Source organism: Pteronotus mesoamericanus, unplaced genomic scaffold (assembly GCF_021234165.1).
Source record: "Pteronotus mesoamericanus isolate MK-2021 breed Mesoamerican mustached bat unplaced genomic scaffold, CSHL_Meso_final contig_25, whole genome shotgun sequence".
Lineage (NCBI taxonomy): Eukaryota > Metazoa > Chordata > Mammalia > Chiroptera > Mormoopidae > Pteronotus > Pteronotus mesoamericanus.
This window is the reverse complement of record NW_026555105.1, coordinates 28,065,561-28,082,970: the sequence shown is the minus strand read 5'-3', so window position 1 is coordinate 28,082,970 and position 17,410 is coordinate 28,065,561. Positions and strand designations below refer to the sequence as shown.

General features: G+C 39.4%; 1 protein-coding gene across 8 annotated transcripts in view; it reads right to left on the bottom strand.

The window, feature by feature from the left end:
• Window positions 1-17,410, bottom strand: part of PLCB4 (phospholipase C beta 4) — a 392,492-nt gene that overhangs the window by 119,839 nt on the left and 255,243 nt on the right. For all 8 annotated transcript variants that reach the window (XM_054574035.1, XM_054574037.1, XM_054574036.1 and 5 more), the window contains 3 exons: window positions 10,132-10,212; window positions 9,263-9,322; window positions 7,671-7,814 (listed from right to left, as the gene is read on the bottom strand). In XM_054574035.1, coding sequence (XP_054430010.1) covers window positions 7,671-7,814; window positions 9,263-9,322; window positions 10,132-10,212 — 285 coding nt within the window. The remainder of the gene's footprint in view (window positions 1-7,670; window positions 7,815-9,262; window positions 9,323-10,131; window positions 10,213-17,410) is intronic.

Sequence of the window (17,410 nt, the reverse complement as noted above, 5' to 3'; positions counted from 1 at the left end):
CAAGGCTTCTAACAGAGGAGCAGGATATAAATGCTCGTTATTGAGTTCCTTGGCAGGGCAGTGGTTTTCACACTTGAGTGTGCATCAGAATCGCCTCCACGGCTAGTTAAAACCTGGGCCACTGATTCAGGAGGGCTGGCGCAGGGCCTGAGAATCTGCATCTCTAATTTAGTTCCCACGTACTGCTGGAGCTGCTGGTCTGGGGACCACGCTTTGAGAAGCACTGGCATATATAATACAATTAAAACTTCATTTCAAGAAATAGCGTTTTAACCGAGGGGTGCTTTGAAACAAACCTATTTCTCAGTTATGGAAACATTCTTTGAAATCATGTTCTTTGTGTTTTTACTTAGTGAATTTTAATCCATGGTTTGTCTGGTGAAATAGATGGGTCTAGACATTTACCTGTGTACTTCAGTCGATCAATTTGGGAAAAATGTGTTTGGGTTCAGAACTATTGTGATTTCTGGACAAAATTCACTTGTGTGCTATGCCAATAGGGCTCAAACTTCACTCAGCACCCAAATCACCTGGGTGAAGAACCTGCTAATTAGATCACTGAGTTCCACCTCCAGAATTTCAGATTCACTAGGCTGCACCTCCAGAATATTAAATTCATTAGGCTCCACCCCCAGAATTTCAGATTCTTCAAAAGTGCCAGCAGAGATAATTTGCATTTTAAATATATTTTATTGATTATGCTATTACAGTTGTCCCAATTTTTCTCCTTTGAAGAAGTCTCCGGTCTGATCCCTTTGAGTAGCTCCAAGCTTGACTACAGACAAACGAGTCAAGGGGAGGGAGGTTCTGCAGAGTGTCAGCAAAGCCAGTATGAGGGGCTGATTAAATAGTGAATTTGATTTTTTCCCCCACAAAACAGAGAATAAGTCCCTTCTCTAAGAGCCATTGCAGTAAGCCTTCCAATCAACATAATTCAAGCTCAGCAAAGTGATTTTGACATTCAACCCAGTCTACTAAAATAAGATTTCATCACCTGACTTTACCTTACTTGTATACAAAAAGAACATGCAACGTTTTTATAATCTGATTTCTATAGTAATTATTCATGTGTTTATGTGATGATTTACGCGGTCACAAAGCCTAACTACGGAGTTCACCGAATATTTACAACCTGCATAGAGTATAATGAGGAGTCTGGAAATTGTCTAAACTCAATTCATATCTTTGCATTTCGATCCTCAAAATAGCAGCTTATTTTTGTAATCAAAGGAAAATTCAACTTAGTATAAAATAACAGGCTTATCTGGATATTGTAAATTAGTGTTGCATTTCAATCTTCTGTACAGTGACTGTGATTCCAGTTTGCCGCGCAGCACCAGCTGCGACTTAATGAGGACACCTGAAAGCCCTTCGGCCCCCCAGAGACCGACCCCCCAGAGTGAGCTGCATTCTCAGGCACAACAAATACATGGGAGAAATTAAGTTGCTTTTCTAACTAAAGAAAGTTACCATGTTCACTATTATTTGTGTAGTTTAGGGCAACAGTGGGCAGAGAGGTGAGCATGGTTCAGAAAAAAAAGCTTTATTACAGCTTAGAAAAAAATTGGAAAATGTCTTTTTCATATGGCTGCTTTTATTCAGAGGTGTTTTAAGCCACATAGGACTGACCTATAACCCATAGGCACACTGTGTTTGAGGAAAAAGCGCCAGCAATTTGTTAGCAATTCCTTTAACAGAGGGTTTTTAAGGGGAGGAAATGAGAGCTAAATTTTCTAACTGAAGTGACAGGAAGAATTTAGGTAAGCAGAAAATAATGATCTAAGTTGGAAAGGGGCCAAGAGCCAGGGTTAAAACCTCTAGCCTTGTCATGGCTTCTTAGCAACAGTCCCATTACATCCTGAAAAGTGACTCTAAAAATAACACTTTGGAATCCCAGACCTTTTTGACTATCACTAAATCACATTTTCTCATTCTTTGTGTCCAAAGATCACTTTCTCAGCTTCTTTTGGAGCTAAGCTGTAAAATACCGGAGGTATACAGCATTAATGATTATATATATTCATCACCCAGCTTAGAATTTATTGATTCAGTCAACATAACAACCTCAAGAAATCAGGTATTTATTGAGCACTTATTAAATGTTGGGCATGGCCCATTCTCCATGCTGGGGATGCAGCAGGGAAAAAAATATTGTCCTCATGTAGAGGGAGGAAGACAAATGAGTATATGGTATGCAAAGACTCATCAGAGCTATGATGAAAAATAAAGCAGGATAAGGAGTAAGGAAGTGCGGGGGGTGGGGGAGGGCAGGGGTGAGATGGAGAAGCTCCCTCTAAGGTGACAGTCCAGCAGATACATGGGAAACTGTGAAGGAGAAAACGACTGCCTGTAACTGAGGAAACAGTATGTCCCAGACAAAAGGAACAGCACATGCAAAGTCCCTGAGGTTGGAAGGAAATACAAGGAGGAAAAAGGGAGCTAAAGACGTAAAGGGGAAAGCAAATAAGGATCAGTTCCTGCAGGACACCATAAGCCTTCAATGGTTTTGAGTGGTGGAGTGATATGATCTGATTTACATTTTAAAAACAGTTCTCTAGCTGCTATTCTCAGACTAGACTGAAAGGGTCAAGGCCACGGCCAAGAAACCAGTTAGGGGAGAAATGATATTGGCCTTGATCACGCTGCAGTCATGGTAGTGGTGAAAAGCAGCTAGATTCTAGATACATAAGTATTTGGTGATGGATCCATGCAGGACATGAGAGGAAGGCATTCATGGTCTCAGCAACTTGAAAAAATTGTGGGTGAAGGGTGAAACGTTTGGATTAGGACTTAAGTTTATGATACTGTTAGATATTTATTTCATAGGGGAGAAAGGTCTACCTATGGAAAGCAGCTCAGGTCTTCTGAAAAGGTACAGGGGTAGAATGGCAAGGCAGGCTGTTTCCTCTATAAGCAGAGAGGGCAGCTGAAGAAAATTCAAGCTGAGCTACAAAAATGTTTTTTTATACTAGTGTCATTTTTTTTACTCGGAAAAAAAAACAACAAACAACCAATCATATTTCCACAGTCATGTGCACTGGAAAGCATTCTGTATTTATTTGAAACCTCAAATCTAAGAAGTCAAGATTTCATGTACAAAAATTATAGTCTCTAAAAACACCCACTTGGAATAAGAAAAAAAAAATAATCAGAGAACACCTTTAAGAAGTGGAAGCACCAAGAAGGTAAAATGGCTTGCGCAAAGACAGGGGAGTTTCCCCCATGGGTGAGCTGGTATGGCATGGGGAACACAGGAAGTTGAAAGTTGGTCCATTTGCCTGGATTAAATATTTGGCTAAGTGATTTCTTTTTCTGAAGAGACAGATTTTAAGTGTCATAAGAACCTAGGAATTAAGAACATACTCAAGAATCTTTTAGGATAAATACTCTTAAGCAAGCTGTATACTAGATACAACCATAACTTACATCACTGGGCAGACCAAGACTCACTCATCAGCTGTTCATAAAACAAGCAAAACACCCTGAGTGCAGAACTCTCAGTTAGCGAGCTACTTTTCCAATATGTTGTGCACCTTTTTGCTTTCACCTCCTACACTTACCATGAGTTGCTTATGTTTGTTTCCAAATTGCTTTATACTCAATATAATAAGAAATTACATGAACCAATGAAATATGTGTGTGAAAAGAAAAAGGTTGTTGTTTCTCTAGTTGAATATTTTGGGAAGCTTTCTTTAAAGGCAAGTTGCTAGAATATATTTTTAAAACTCCATGTGAACAAGAGACCTAAATGATTAGGGAAAGAAGTCATATTCTTTCTCTACTCCCATTGCTTCAAGAGTGTCTTTGAAGTCTCACTTTTACTTTAAAAAACCAAACTGGGTAGTATTTGAGGTGATGCATTATGGGTAAGGTACAGGCAAAAAGTACATCAACCCCAATCCAAAGACCCATACTTAATGAAAATACTTCAGCCCCAACATTAAAAGACTGACTGACAATTGAATCATATTTACATGTTTCAAGTTAAAAAAAAGTGTTTAAGGCACGCATGCGTTATTTTATAAAATGATGACTTGTGCCCTGGCCAGGTGGCTCAGTTCTTTGGAGCACTGTCCTGTACACCAAAAGGCTGTGGGCTCAGTTCCTGGTCAGGGCACATACCTAGGTTGCAGGTTCAGTCCCTGGTCAGGGTGCGTACAGGAGGCAACTGATTGATGTTTCTTTCTTATATTGATATTTTCCTCTTCCTCTTCCCCCTTCCTCTCTCTCTCTCACATTAATAAACATATCCTTGGGGGAGACTGAAAAACAATGACTTGCTTTAACTGACATTAGTGACACACTGACCAGGAAAACAGCTGGCTAAGAGGACAGTGAGCATATTCTGGGTGCCATGATTCTAGACTCTGAAGCTGTGCTCGCAGTGGAGTGGTACCACAAGGTATCACAAACATCACTTCAGGTACTCTGGGAGATTTCCACATTTCTCGCTTGATCTGATTTAATGTGTGAATTCTGCCACCATTTTGACCTGCCATAATTATATCTGTGTGTATTTTGTATAAATCCTGTCACTTCGATGTGTTCTGTTAGGGATGATAACACATACAGAAGAATAGGAACAAAATGGTAGTGATGGGGAAAATGCTGTCAGTACTGGAGGCAGTAAGTATTATGATCTGGATTAATACAGTTATTTTAAGTTGTAAATCAGGAAGTGGGCAAGATTATCCACATACAGGTGTACTTAGTGAAACAAACTTTTTAAAGGTTTTTTTTTTTATTTTTAGAGACAGGGGAAGGGAGGGCGAAAGAGAGGGAGAGAAGCATCAATGTGAGATGATCAGTTGCCTCTGATATGTGCCCTAACTGGGCCTGCAACCCAGGTATGTGCCCTGACCCGCAGTCAAACCAGCAACCCTTTGCTTTACAGGACGACGCTCAACCAACTGAGCCACTCTGGTCAGGATAGAAAAACTTTTTCATTATCTTCTCCAAGTGTTGACCCACCCATAGGACATGCTCTAATAATATGGACTGTCTCATTTGGACACTGAGATTCATATTTTTAAACTATACTATTAATGAAATGGAAAATTCCTAGTAACAGTTCCCAGAAACTGAAACATTTCATTTCTTTAATAAGAGCAGGCTTAAAGAGTATTGAGTTTGAATTGAAAATCCAGTAAAGAATTACTTTATAGTAATTACTAACTTGTTTGGCTGGCTAATCTTAAATTTCAGTGGAAATGATACTAGAAAAAAAAATCTTTAAGAATGTACTCCCTGCCTCAAACATACACATATATACTACCTACTGATAAGTAGAGATGTCAGAACATGGCTCCTGAACACACTGGGGCAACACTGACTGCGATCAAACCACAGGAGGCAAAGCCGTTATGAGGTTTACTAAACGGAGCTGTCTTTCCCGGACTCATGTGCGCGGGGCAAGTTGGAGTGTGTCGCATCTCACAGAAAGCAGCCTGAGTTTTAGGCTGGGCTCTGGTCAAGCCTGCTGTGGAGTCTTGGGAGAGTTCTTTCAACTCCTTGACTTCATCTCCTCATCTGAAAAATGAGGTGGTGGGAAGCCCTTCCTAAGTTCCATTTCCAGCTCTCAAATTCTGTGACCCTGTGATCCTAACAGTGAACGCACATCGAAGCTTTCAACGAGAAAGGCAGCGCGCAAAGTGCTTTCCATGCAGTAACTCGTAATCCTCACAATAATCCTAAGAGCAAATGTTTTGGTATTGTTCCCCCTTTACAGACCAAGAAAATGAGGCACAGAGGCCATCTGCGTGTCGGAGTCACACAGCTGAAGAGCAAGGATTTGGGCTCAGGCATCCTCGTCCCAGAGCCCAGATTCTTAAGCTCATACCTACTCATACTGTTTCCTGAAATATGACGAGTTGACAAAGGCCAGGAAACAGGTCTACAGAAGTGTAAGTGTCGTTTTGCAAAATTTCCGGTGGCTAAATATCTATATGTGATTAACAAGTCTATTTTTTTTCTTTTTTTTGAGGGGGGGGCAGGTAGTCAGCATGGACTTCTAGGACTGGATGTTGCTATGGTAAACAGCAACTAAAAAAACCTGTTTCATATGTGCAGGCATGAGCTAGAAGTAGTGGAAACAATGTTGGTTTAGATCAGTAGGGTTCAGAACCCATTCAAACTAGATGTTGATGTCAGCAAAATTATAAAAGAACTTGAAGGAACTGCAAAGCCTATTCTCCCAAAACAAGGTGACCTGGAACAATAGCACAAAGCCATCAAAGACACCAAAAGGACAGAAACAAAGGCTTTCAGGTCACACAGAGAATCCATTCCTGGCTCCAAAGCCAAGAGGCCAGGAGCTTCTCAGAATTCATTGCACAAAATGAGTCCCCTGGGGGGGTCTTGTTAAAAATGAAGATTCTGGATCAATGGGTCTGGTGGGCTTGTGAATGGAATAAAGCCTCTGCTGCTGGACTGTGGACCCCACTGAGTGAGGGTAGAAGAGCCTTTAGTGCCTTGGAATCTGCAGGACTCAGCTCTGCCACCAGTTAACTCTGGGCCCAGGGTTAAGTCTTCTAATTTTGGTTTCCTCCAATGATCTTATGTACATTCCCTTCTAGCTCTAAACTTTGATATTTCTAATGATGGCCTTTGTCACCCAACCCTGAACTGGGTATCTACTTGTAATAATATTACTGGGAAAATGAAAAGCCTCTGGCATCCCACAAACCTAGGTCTCTGTAGTGGTCCATCGAAAGCTTAGGCCTCTTCACAGATATTATAGAAAGAAAATGGGAGCTTTGTTCAGACGTAAAACCGTCCTGAAAACAAATAACTTGCCAAAAAATAATTTAAACTTGAAGCTTTATACTTCATTGGCCAAAATCTCTTTGAGAGAGACTTGCTTGCCATAATCCTGGCTATGGTGTTAAAAGACGGATCATAACCCAATACTTTAATAACTTACTGGGGGTGAGCTTGGATATCTTAACCAACCAGACCTGTACTGTCCACTGTGGAAGCCACTCAGCGCAGCTATGGAGCACGTGGAATGTAGCTAGTCTAAACTGAAAACACACAACAGATTTCAAAGACTGGGTATGGAAAGAAGAATGTAAGATATGTCACTGATAAATTTTATATTAATTTCATATTAAAATGATCATAGTTTGGATACATTGGGTTAAACACATTATTTCATTAAGATTAACTTCACTGCTCCTTTTCACTTTTTTAATGTAGCTATTAAATAAATTTAAATTTAACCTGCTGCCTGCATTATAGTTCTATTAGGCAGTGCTGATCCAGCCTCTGGCTACTTAAACTGTGGTTCTCAGACCAGCAGTATCCACATCCACTGGGAGCTTGTTACAAAGGGAGAGTTTTGTCCCCACCATAGACCTATTGAACCAAAATATACATTTTAACAAAATCCCAGGTAATTTCTGTGCATGCTCAAGTTTCAGAGGTGCAGGGCTAGTTCTTTCAGCAGAAGGCATTTGGGTTGTTGATAAACACGAGTGGCATGCTCAAACGGTACTGCGCTTTGCTGGATTTTCTACACCAATATTCCAGCACGGGAATGGAAATTATTTTTTCATTAAATTACTATGCAATTAGGATATATATTAAAATGATATTATACATAAAAAAATTACATGTACCACATATATATGCTTACGGGGGGGAGGGGGAGGCTGTTTCACTGAGGTTACCTTAGTTACTTCTGGGTTTTCAGCCACCATGTAAGTGAAACTGATGTTCACCAGGTCTGTTCCACTGCAGACACAAACTATCCGCCCCTCCAGGTCGCTTTCTGATTTTCCAACAGCTTCAAGGGCAGCCAGGATTTTGGGATCCTGTATAGAGGCATACGAACAGAAGAAAATATGTTAGATCACAGAGCATGAAGGAAACATGGTAATAAGAAACCACATTTGACCAAAAAAAAAAAAATATACACACACACACACACTCACACTTACAAAGGCCAATGTTTTCTTTCTATCTAAAATGTCAGATAGCTAGCATTATTCTAAAACTTGAGGTAAAAGGGGTAACAGTACACAACTTGTTTGGTAAGAAAGGTACTATATTGCTATTGATTTAAAAAACCAGGTGTGAGTGTCTTTCTTTACGAAGGATCTGGAATGTGGCAAGGGAAGGAAAGCTTCTGACTGGCACTCGACTTTCGACAAAGACTGAAGGGATCTCTCGTCAGAGGACAGTCCCCGAGGCTTCACACAAATAAGCATGGCATTGCCACAACCAGCAACCATAGTTCAAGTAGCCTGAACACAAAGCGTGAGTGTGTTCATCTCCGGAGGCCTTGGCATTCTCTTTTGTAATGAAGACGATATAAGTTTCCTCTAATTAGCAAATAAAATAGTGTCTTTGTCCTCAAAAAGAGCTCAGGAGGAAATGCCAACATAATTACACAGAAATTTTAACTAACACAAATGAGGATAGCTTTAAAAAAAAAAGAAACATGTTTGGAACATAGTTTTGTTTTAAATACCTAAAAACCTGCAGGGCTATTACGGAGAAGTGAAAAAACACTGTGCTAGAATATTGCAGAAAAAAATCTTTTAAATTCCTAGCACCACTACACAAACAACTTTTTATTCCAACAACTCAATCACTGTAAAGAAGGCTGATTTATAAGCTATGTCATTTTTTTCTCTCTCTCAGAGGCAAACCAAGCCTTCAAGGTGAGTCAATGTCTGAAGGCACAGGTGCACAAATACAGAACTACCAAAGCCATTTACATTTCCACATCAACCACAGACCAGTGACACACTCACTGCTTGCTAAAAAAGGGTAGGGGAACTTGCAAGTAATTTCTAAGTTAAGGGAACTGTTTCTTTGATGCTGGTATCATACAGGGATCTTTGCTTTCAAGGGTTAATAACATTTCTAATATAATTAAACATAATGTATCCCAAATCACCCAACAGTTACAGATACAACTATTTCTAAATTCTGTCTGTTCTTAATACCCAGATGATGATTTGGGGGCAGTAACAGGTTAAACAGTATAAATCTGTGTTTAGAAAACAGCAAACACTGCTCCAGCTGGTGTGACTCAGTGGACTGAGTGTTGGCCTTGCGAACCACAGGGTTACTAGTTCAATTCCCAGTCAGGGCATGTGCCTGGGTTGCAGGCCAGGTCCCCGATAGGGGTCGTATGAGAGGCAACCACACATTGAAGTTTCCCTCTCTTTCTCTCACCCTTCCCCTCTCTCTAAAAATAAATTTAAAAAAAAAATTTTTTAAAAACCAAACAGCAAACACCAATCACAGGTACCTTTGGTGTGGCTCCCAACCGAATACTGTTGATGAGGGAGCATTCTAGCACTTGTCCTTCCTGAAAAGAGAGAATATGATATAGCAGTGAGCTTAAATTCTGCCAGACCTATGGCATAGACAAGGCACTTAGCAAATGTTTGTTTGTGATGATGAAGACAATGCTGATTAGAGTAAGATAAAGAGAAAAAAAAAACCCAATAATAGTAATTTGGACCAATCAGAAATAGTAAAGACCTCAAACATTTCATTTCATACATACACACACGGATGCAACTCTGAATAATTATTTATAACATGTTTATAAAATGCTGTTACTTTTTTATAGATAATGTACATCTATCATTAAATATATAGGTGTACATGCAATATTAAATGGGAATAATGCTAATTTATACATAACTCTAATTCTCCTTTTCTTATTCAGCTCTAGGTTCAATAAGCATGTACACTGTGCCATGCCTTAAGTCAAGTCTTGCAACATAGCCAGATGAACGTGCTCTTATGCACCTTTTAGATTTCAGCTTGAATAGCTCTTTTTCTGGGAAACCTTTCTAATTCCCAAGATTAAATCAAACCTGCCTCTCTCAAGCTCTTGTAACAACCTGACCTTTTCTTCCACAACACTCAATGACTCGTATCTTTTTTTTTTTTTTTTGATGCTGGACTCTGCCTGGAATCTGTGAGGGCTAGGATAATGTCCTTGATCACCACTGTCTGCCAATGCCTGGCACTGGAAGCACATTCCTAAAAATCTTGAATGAATGAATAAGCAAAGGTCCATCCACTCAATAAGTACTCATCTATTTGTTGAGGAATAAAAATCCTGCTAGAAAGCAGGAAAGAACAACTACTATTCCTGGGCCATACCTTGCCTTCACTTTTCCAGGTCAGAAAGAAGCCAAACTCATCCACTTTGAAGAGGCAGTTGGGTTCAAACACAAAGGATTCCTGTTAAAAAGAAATGGTTGATCTGCATGACTCATACCATTTTGAATCTCATAAAAATGCAAATATCTTTTAGCCTTTAAACAAAAGATAATAAGAAATCACCCTTTGGTATCCTGAATCTACTGAGCACATTTCTTATTATATTATGGAATGTTTTCATTTTGAAAACTTTTTTCATTCATATTTGTATTGAGATGAGAGACTGATCAATTTTATGCAGCATCCTCCTCTAGAGTAGCTTTAGGAACAAAACATACCACATCCTGAAGGTCACACAGAAGAAAGTTTCTCTAAGACCTTGGAAGAAGAGCTCCCAGAAGGGAGGACTTCCGGGTTCCAGCCCACTGGTCTCCCACCAGAGGACTCACTGGCCGTACTTAACATAAGGTCAAAAATCAGGAGATCGCTTTTTTTAAAGTTATTAATTTTTTTGGGGGGGGGTGGTCTACACAATTCAGTATTCAGATGTCTACTCAGTAAACCGCTGAGATTTTCGCATTTATATCCAACCTCATTTGGTGTCCTGTAAACCAGGACTTGAACAGCACTGTGAGCTACTCACAGTGTGATCCCTGGACCAGCAGCATCAACATCACCTGGGAGCTTAACTGTATTGTAGAACCTGGGACTTCAGCTCAGGGGGACTGAATCATTCTCCAGGTTGGGGCTCAGCAATCTGTTCCAACAAGTCCTGCAGGTGATTTTCATGCACAATGAAGTTTGAGAACCAATGCTGTAGATGTTAACACCAGAAACTCTGGTGAATACTACAGAATTAAAATTTAAATCAAGAAGGAATGCTAGCTAAATACAAGGGTCCCAGAACAGCTGTGTTGCACTTGCCAAAGGATTCCTGGTTTTTAGCAAGAAAACACCATTGTGCTTAAGAACACCAGGAAAATCCTATGTCAATGAGAGAAAAGGAGTGTTCAGGGATGTACCCAGATCCCTCTGCCTTGACTTGGCACCCGTGTGTCAACAAATCCACACAGTCTTCTCATGATCCAAAAAACTTGTCCTAGATTATTACAGCTACAGCAATAAGGAACCTGCCTGGCAAACACAGATCAAGGCAGAGCCTTAAAACAAAAGATATTTATAGGATTAAGATTTTTAAAGGCAGCTCAGACTCCTAGCTTCAACTGTTAAAATGTATCTTTCTAAATTCCAGGGAAGCAGCAACATGCATCAAGGTAAATCCAATGTCAGGACTTGGAGCCACCATAAAGTGACAGAATTGAGAGTCTCGGGAAGCCATAAAAAAAGCCAGCCTTGCCATTTCTTTGGTTGGTTTTCTGACAGATGTATTATCATACATATTTCAACTGTACCAGTCATACACTAGGCACTGTAGTCATAGCAATAAATAAGACAAAGGAAGAGGCATGGTGTGCCATTTGTCTTTGAATCCAAACCCAGTTCTGACATTTATTTATCATTTACCTTCTTCTAGAAAGAACCTTTCTAAATCTCAGAATCCTTGTCCAATAAATGGAAATAGTTATACCTGCCTTTAGGCTTGATGTGGGAATTCAATGAGATGGTAAATGTACTTAGAACACCGTTACAATTCAACAATTCAACAAATCAGCAAATTAATAACAGTATAAAATTCCCAATATGTGGTGTGTTGTTTTTTTTTTGAACCACAAAATGGCTCTTTTTGATGGTTCAGTTTCTTAGAAAAGCCTTGACCCTGAAGCTGACCTTTTAGATGGGTCTTTGGGAATGAGCAGAAGTTATTCAGATGAAGTAGGAGGCCAGGCAGAGGGAGCAGCATTTGTAAAGACAGGCAGGCTTGTCCTGACACTGAGGAGTTCTAAGGAGCTTGTGTGGGTAGAACATCTCAAGGAACTGGCAGGGGATGAGGCTGGGCCCAAAAATACAGCTAGACCAGAGGGTGTTGAACACTACGCAGAAGGTATTAATCTTGACCCAAAAGGCCACAGGGACTCTTATATCATTGCTGTTAGAGAAATGAGAACTATCAATTAATTAAACTGAGAATTAACACATTTTAAAATACTTCCCAAGCCATATTCTAATAGTGCAGTGTTCAAAAGTACGTCTTAAAGTGGTATTTACAGAGTAGGCCCGCAATGACATAGCTACCATCATTATAAATTTATGTGCACCCTATCCAATTCTAAATAAAGATTTGAGATGCCCTATGAAATATACATGATGAATGAGAATGGTTTTCCAACTTATTCTGAGGTGGAACTTTCAGCTCCTTGGCCACGGACCGCAGTAATGGCTTTCTTCTGTCTTCTTTGAGGGACTCAGCACCCCAGAGCTCATCATCACCACCTTGAAACCTGGATTCCCAACACCCCATTCTTAGATTGTGTCATCTGATCCTTCCGGCTGTTCTCCTAGATCTGACCTCTTTGCAACTTCCTATTCATTAACCCTGCCAATCTCTTACTTATCCATCAGACCTCACCTTCTACTTCTCTCTGTCTAGCTTATTTCCGTGGCCTGATATTATAATCACTTCCTCACAGACACCCTCAAGTCCCTGGTCTCATTTTCTGTTTTCTTGACCCAAAATCTAAGCGTCTATCCTATCTATATTTTATCACTGAGCTTGACAAAGAAAACCACGGAACTGGATTGTCTGGCTGTCAGTTTAAATTCACGATTATAGTCACGATTATAGGGACTATAGTCAATAATATTGTAATAAGTATATGCAGTGTCAAGGGGGTAATAGACTTATCATGGGGATCACTTCATAAGTTCTGTAAATGTCTGACCACTCTACTGTACACCTGAAACTAATATAATTTTGAATGTCAACGGTAATTAAAAAATAAAAATTAATTAATTTAAAAAAATAAGTTCAAGATTACAAGAGTGAAATGGATAGTCAACAAAGGCGTTCTGCCTTTTAACTCTTTCTGAAAAAGTTACTCCCTACTCTTCGAAAGGATTATTTCACTACTTCTCAAACCTCTTTACTTCCAGCAAGTTTATGTGCTTTACTGAATAAAGGGAACCCATCTGATGAGAACCTTTCTCCTTCTTCCCTGCAAGTGAAGCCTGTTTTCTCCCATCAAATGTTAATCCCCCCACTTCTGCTCCAGATTCAGTTCTCTTCCAGGTTCTATTCTCTTCCACCTACACAAGGACTTCAGTTGTTTATCACCACCCAACATATCATTTTTTTCCCTCTATTAGATCATTCCTTTCAGCACACAAATATATTCTAGTTGCTTCTACCTCCTCCTTCATTTACTACTTCACAACTCTAATACTGTTAGTGCATAGTACTGGAAGTATGTCTTTATTCACGGTCTCCACTCCCTCTCTTTTATACCATCCTTGACCAATTCCATTTGCCTGCCATTCCTATCACCCTCTAAAACCTCTCTAGCCTAGTTCACCATGACTTTCACAAAACCAAATGCTTTCATAAAAGAAAGCATACTTTCTTTTTTCTTATCTGATTTTATCTCTAGGTGGTTTACTCCCTCCTTCTTGAAACACTTCAATTTGATATCCTGATTGTGTTCCATTCCTTTAATATCATTTCCTTCTATACCCCAATGTCTACATGTTCCCCAGGACTTGGTTCTTGGAATGCTCATTTCCACTGTGCTCTTAAGAGCTCATTTAGAGCTTCTAAATTGGTGATTAGCATCCAAGTCCTCTCCAAGTCCCAAATTCAGATATCTAACTCGCTACTTGACATGTCTACTCAGATGTTTCAAAAGTAGTATGTTTATAACAGAATTCTTTATTCCCTCTATCTGTCTCTAAGCCTCTCCATCACAAGACTTTTTTGTGGTACATGAGAGTACAGGAGGAATAAATGGTGATGGGAGGAGGCTTGACTTGGGGTCCACACACAATACAACGTACAGATGACATATTATAGAATTGTACATATGAAATTCATATAATTTTATGAACCAATGTCACCCAAATAAAGTCAAAAAATTTTTTTATAAAGACTTTCTTAGCTCAATAAGTATCACTAGTATCTATCTATGTACTGAAACTAAGCATCATCCTTGACTTTCCCTCATCCTTCCCTTACACTTCCATTAACAAGTCTACTTCCACAGTATTTTTCATATATATTTTACTTCATCTCCACCACCACAACCTTGGTGCAAACCATCATTATCCCCGCCATGTATTGATCTTCCCACTTATACTCTTTGTACAGCAGCCACATTGATTCTTTAAACTTTTAATCAGTTCATTAATACCATTCAATGAACTCCCATCATATTTAGGATAAAATCCCAACTCCTTGTCATGTCCTAAAAGGTCCTTCATAATATGGGTCCTAGAGAGCCTATCTCATGCCACTTTCTGATCTTTGTTCACTATAACCATCAGCCCTTCTCTTTGAACTTCTCAAGCTCTTTCTAGCCTCTAGGCCTTTGCACTTGCAGTTCTTCCAGTCCGCAAGTCTCTTCCTGCTGCCATTAGCATTAGCTGGCTCCTCTATATTCTACAGGCCTCCTCTCAAGTATCCTCACTTCAGAAGAACTTTCTCTGACCTCCTTAAGAGGTCTCTCGTTTTAGTATCTATTACACTACCCTGATTATTTCCTTCTTTGTACTGAACACAGTCTGTAAATATCTTATTTCTTTGTTGATGTGTTGCCTGGCTCTCACACCATAGCATAACCTCTTTGAGGGCAAAGCTCTTGAAACTGTCTTATACAAATGTGTTCCAAGCACCTAGCATATGAAAGGCACACTAAAATTAAATACATGCACTAAGAAATGAAACAAATATATTTTTTAATAAAATATTTTATAGCAGGTCAGTATGTAATGCATAAACAAGAAGTTACTCAAGTTGAGGCCTTGTACTAGGCCCAGAACCCATCGGAGTCAGTCTTTGGAGGGCTGCTAAAGACAGAAAGACAAACACAAAGACAACTTGTTGAGGTTGTCTGCCTGGAGGAAGGGGGACCAGTTTCAAATTTATACAAGCTCATCTTAGGTTGGTTGTGGCTTTGAGCACCTCCTGGGTATGCCTGTTGGGCCAAGAGTGTTGTTTGAATGCCATTGCAAAGAAATCATTTTTGAAATGGGATAAAAGGGTAAAAAGAAGACAAATAAGGCAAAATAGCAAAATAAAGATAGAGTAAAAGAAGCTTTCAGAAATGCTTGTCCTAAGATTCTACACAGTAAAAATAGGATGCCAATTTGGCTTTCAAGCAACAAAAGCAAAAGGAGAAAAAATAACATTTAGTAGGTGCCCCTACAGTTCATAGATAAAGCATACCAGATATTAGGAAAAGCAATTGCCAGAACAGAAATTCTCCAGTGAGGCCTCTAAGAAGCTCTGAGCAATTTCCAACAAAGGTCACGATGAGCTTGTCAACTGTGACTGGAAGATTCTCAGACCAAATGTGTTCAAACTACCCATGAAACCCAGACAGCAGATCTCAGGGTAAGTGGCAGTCAGCTGAAAGGAACTGAAACACCACCTACTTAGGTTTCTGTCCACCCCTACTAACAGAAGTACCTGACCCTCTGGTGAATAAAGGCACACCATTTCTATTCTTTTCTTTTCTTTTTTTTTTTTAACCTAACAGCAGTTTTAAATTTCACATGGATACCTACTGACAAGAACTTGGGCTGTGGCCCTGTGACCAGACTGAGGCAATAAGCTCCTTTGCCTGGAAAATTTTCCTCCAGAAGTGACAGGGCATGGGAGGGCATGAAAAGGGGCTGGGCTCTTCCTCCTTTGCAAATCTGTTTGTTTTTCAGTTAACAAATGCTAATGGAAACCTCTGGTAGGTAAACAAAGCATCGTGAACTTCTTCCAGGGGGCTCAGAATTTCAGTTCTCAGATGATTCAGTATAAATTCATCACAGTCACACCTTATTTTTTTACATTTACTATTTGTTTATTTAATTAAAAATATATTTTATTGATTATGCTATTCAGTTGTCCCAATTTTCTCCCCTTCCACCGGTATCCCCATTCCCTCCAGTAATCCCCGCTTAGTTCATGTCCATGGGTCATATATAAGTTCTTTGGCTTCTCCATTTCTGACACTGTTCTTAAGATCTCCCTATTTTGTACCTACCAATTGTACTTCGTAATCTCTGCACCTTTTCCCCTATTCTCCCTCCCAGCTGATAACCCTCCAAATGATCTCCATATCTATGATTCTGTTCTTGTTCTGCTTGTTTGCTTAGTTTGTTTTTTAGATTCAGTTGTTGATAGTTGTGAATTTATTGTCATTTTAATGCTCCTAGTTTTGATCTTCTTACATAATTCCTTTTAACATTTCATATAAATAATGGCTTGGTGATGATGAACTCCTTTAGCTTTACCTTGTCTTGGAAGCACTTTGTCTGCCTTTCCATTCTAAATGATAGCTTTGCTGGAGAGAGTAATCTAGGTTGTAGGTCCTTGCTTTCTATCACTTTGAATACTTCTTGCCAGTCCCTTTTAGTCAGCAAATTTCCTTTTGAGAAATCAGCTGACAGTCTTATGGGAACTCCTTTGTAGGTTACTCTCTGCTTTTTTTCTTGCTCCTTTTAAGAGTCTGTTTATCTTTAAGCTTTGGCATTTTAATTATGATGTGTCCTGGTGTGGTTCTCTTTGGGTCCAACTTGTTTGGGACTCTCTGTGCTTCCTGGACTTGTGTGACTATTTCCTTTGCCAAGTTAGGGAAGTTTTCTTTCATTGTTTTTTCAAATGAGTTTTCGATTTCTTGCTCTTCCTCTTCTTTTAGCACCTCTATGATGTGCATGCTGGTATGTCTCCTTAGTCTATCCTTGTTTTTTTGAATTCTTTTTTTCTTCTTGTTGTTCTAAATAAATGCTTTTTTCTTTCTGATGTAGTCAAACTGTTTTTTTGATTCTCAGCTTCATTCCCCCCATTTTTGCTTCCCTGTGGATTTTTCTTTATTTCACTTAATATAACCTTCATTTCTACCTAGGTCTTTTTTATGCTGTTGCAGTAATGATTTCTTTGAGCATCCTGATAACCAGTGTTTTGAATTCTGCATCTGATAGGTTGCTTATTTTCTATCAGATGCAGAGTTCTTTTTGGGGGGTCTTGTTCCATTCTTTCATTTCAGCGATATTTCTTTGTTTCCTCAATTTGGCAGTTTCCCAGTGTTTGTTTCTGTGTATTAGGTAGAGCTTCTTTGACTCCCTGTCTTAATAGCATGGCCTATCGTAGAAAAGCACACCTGTAAGTTGTATAGGG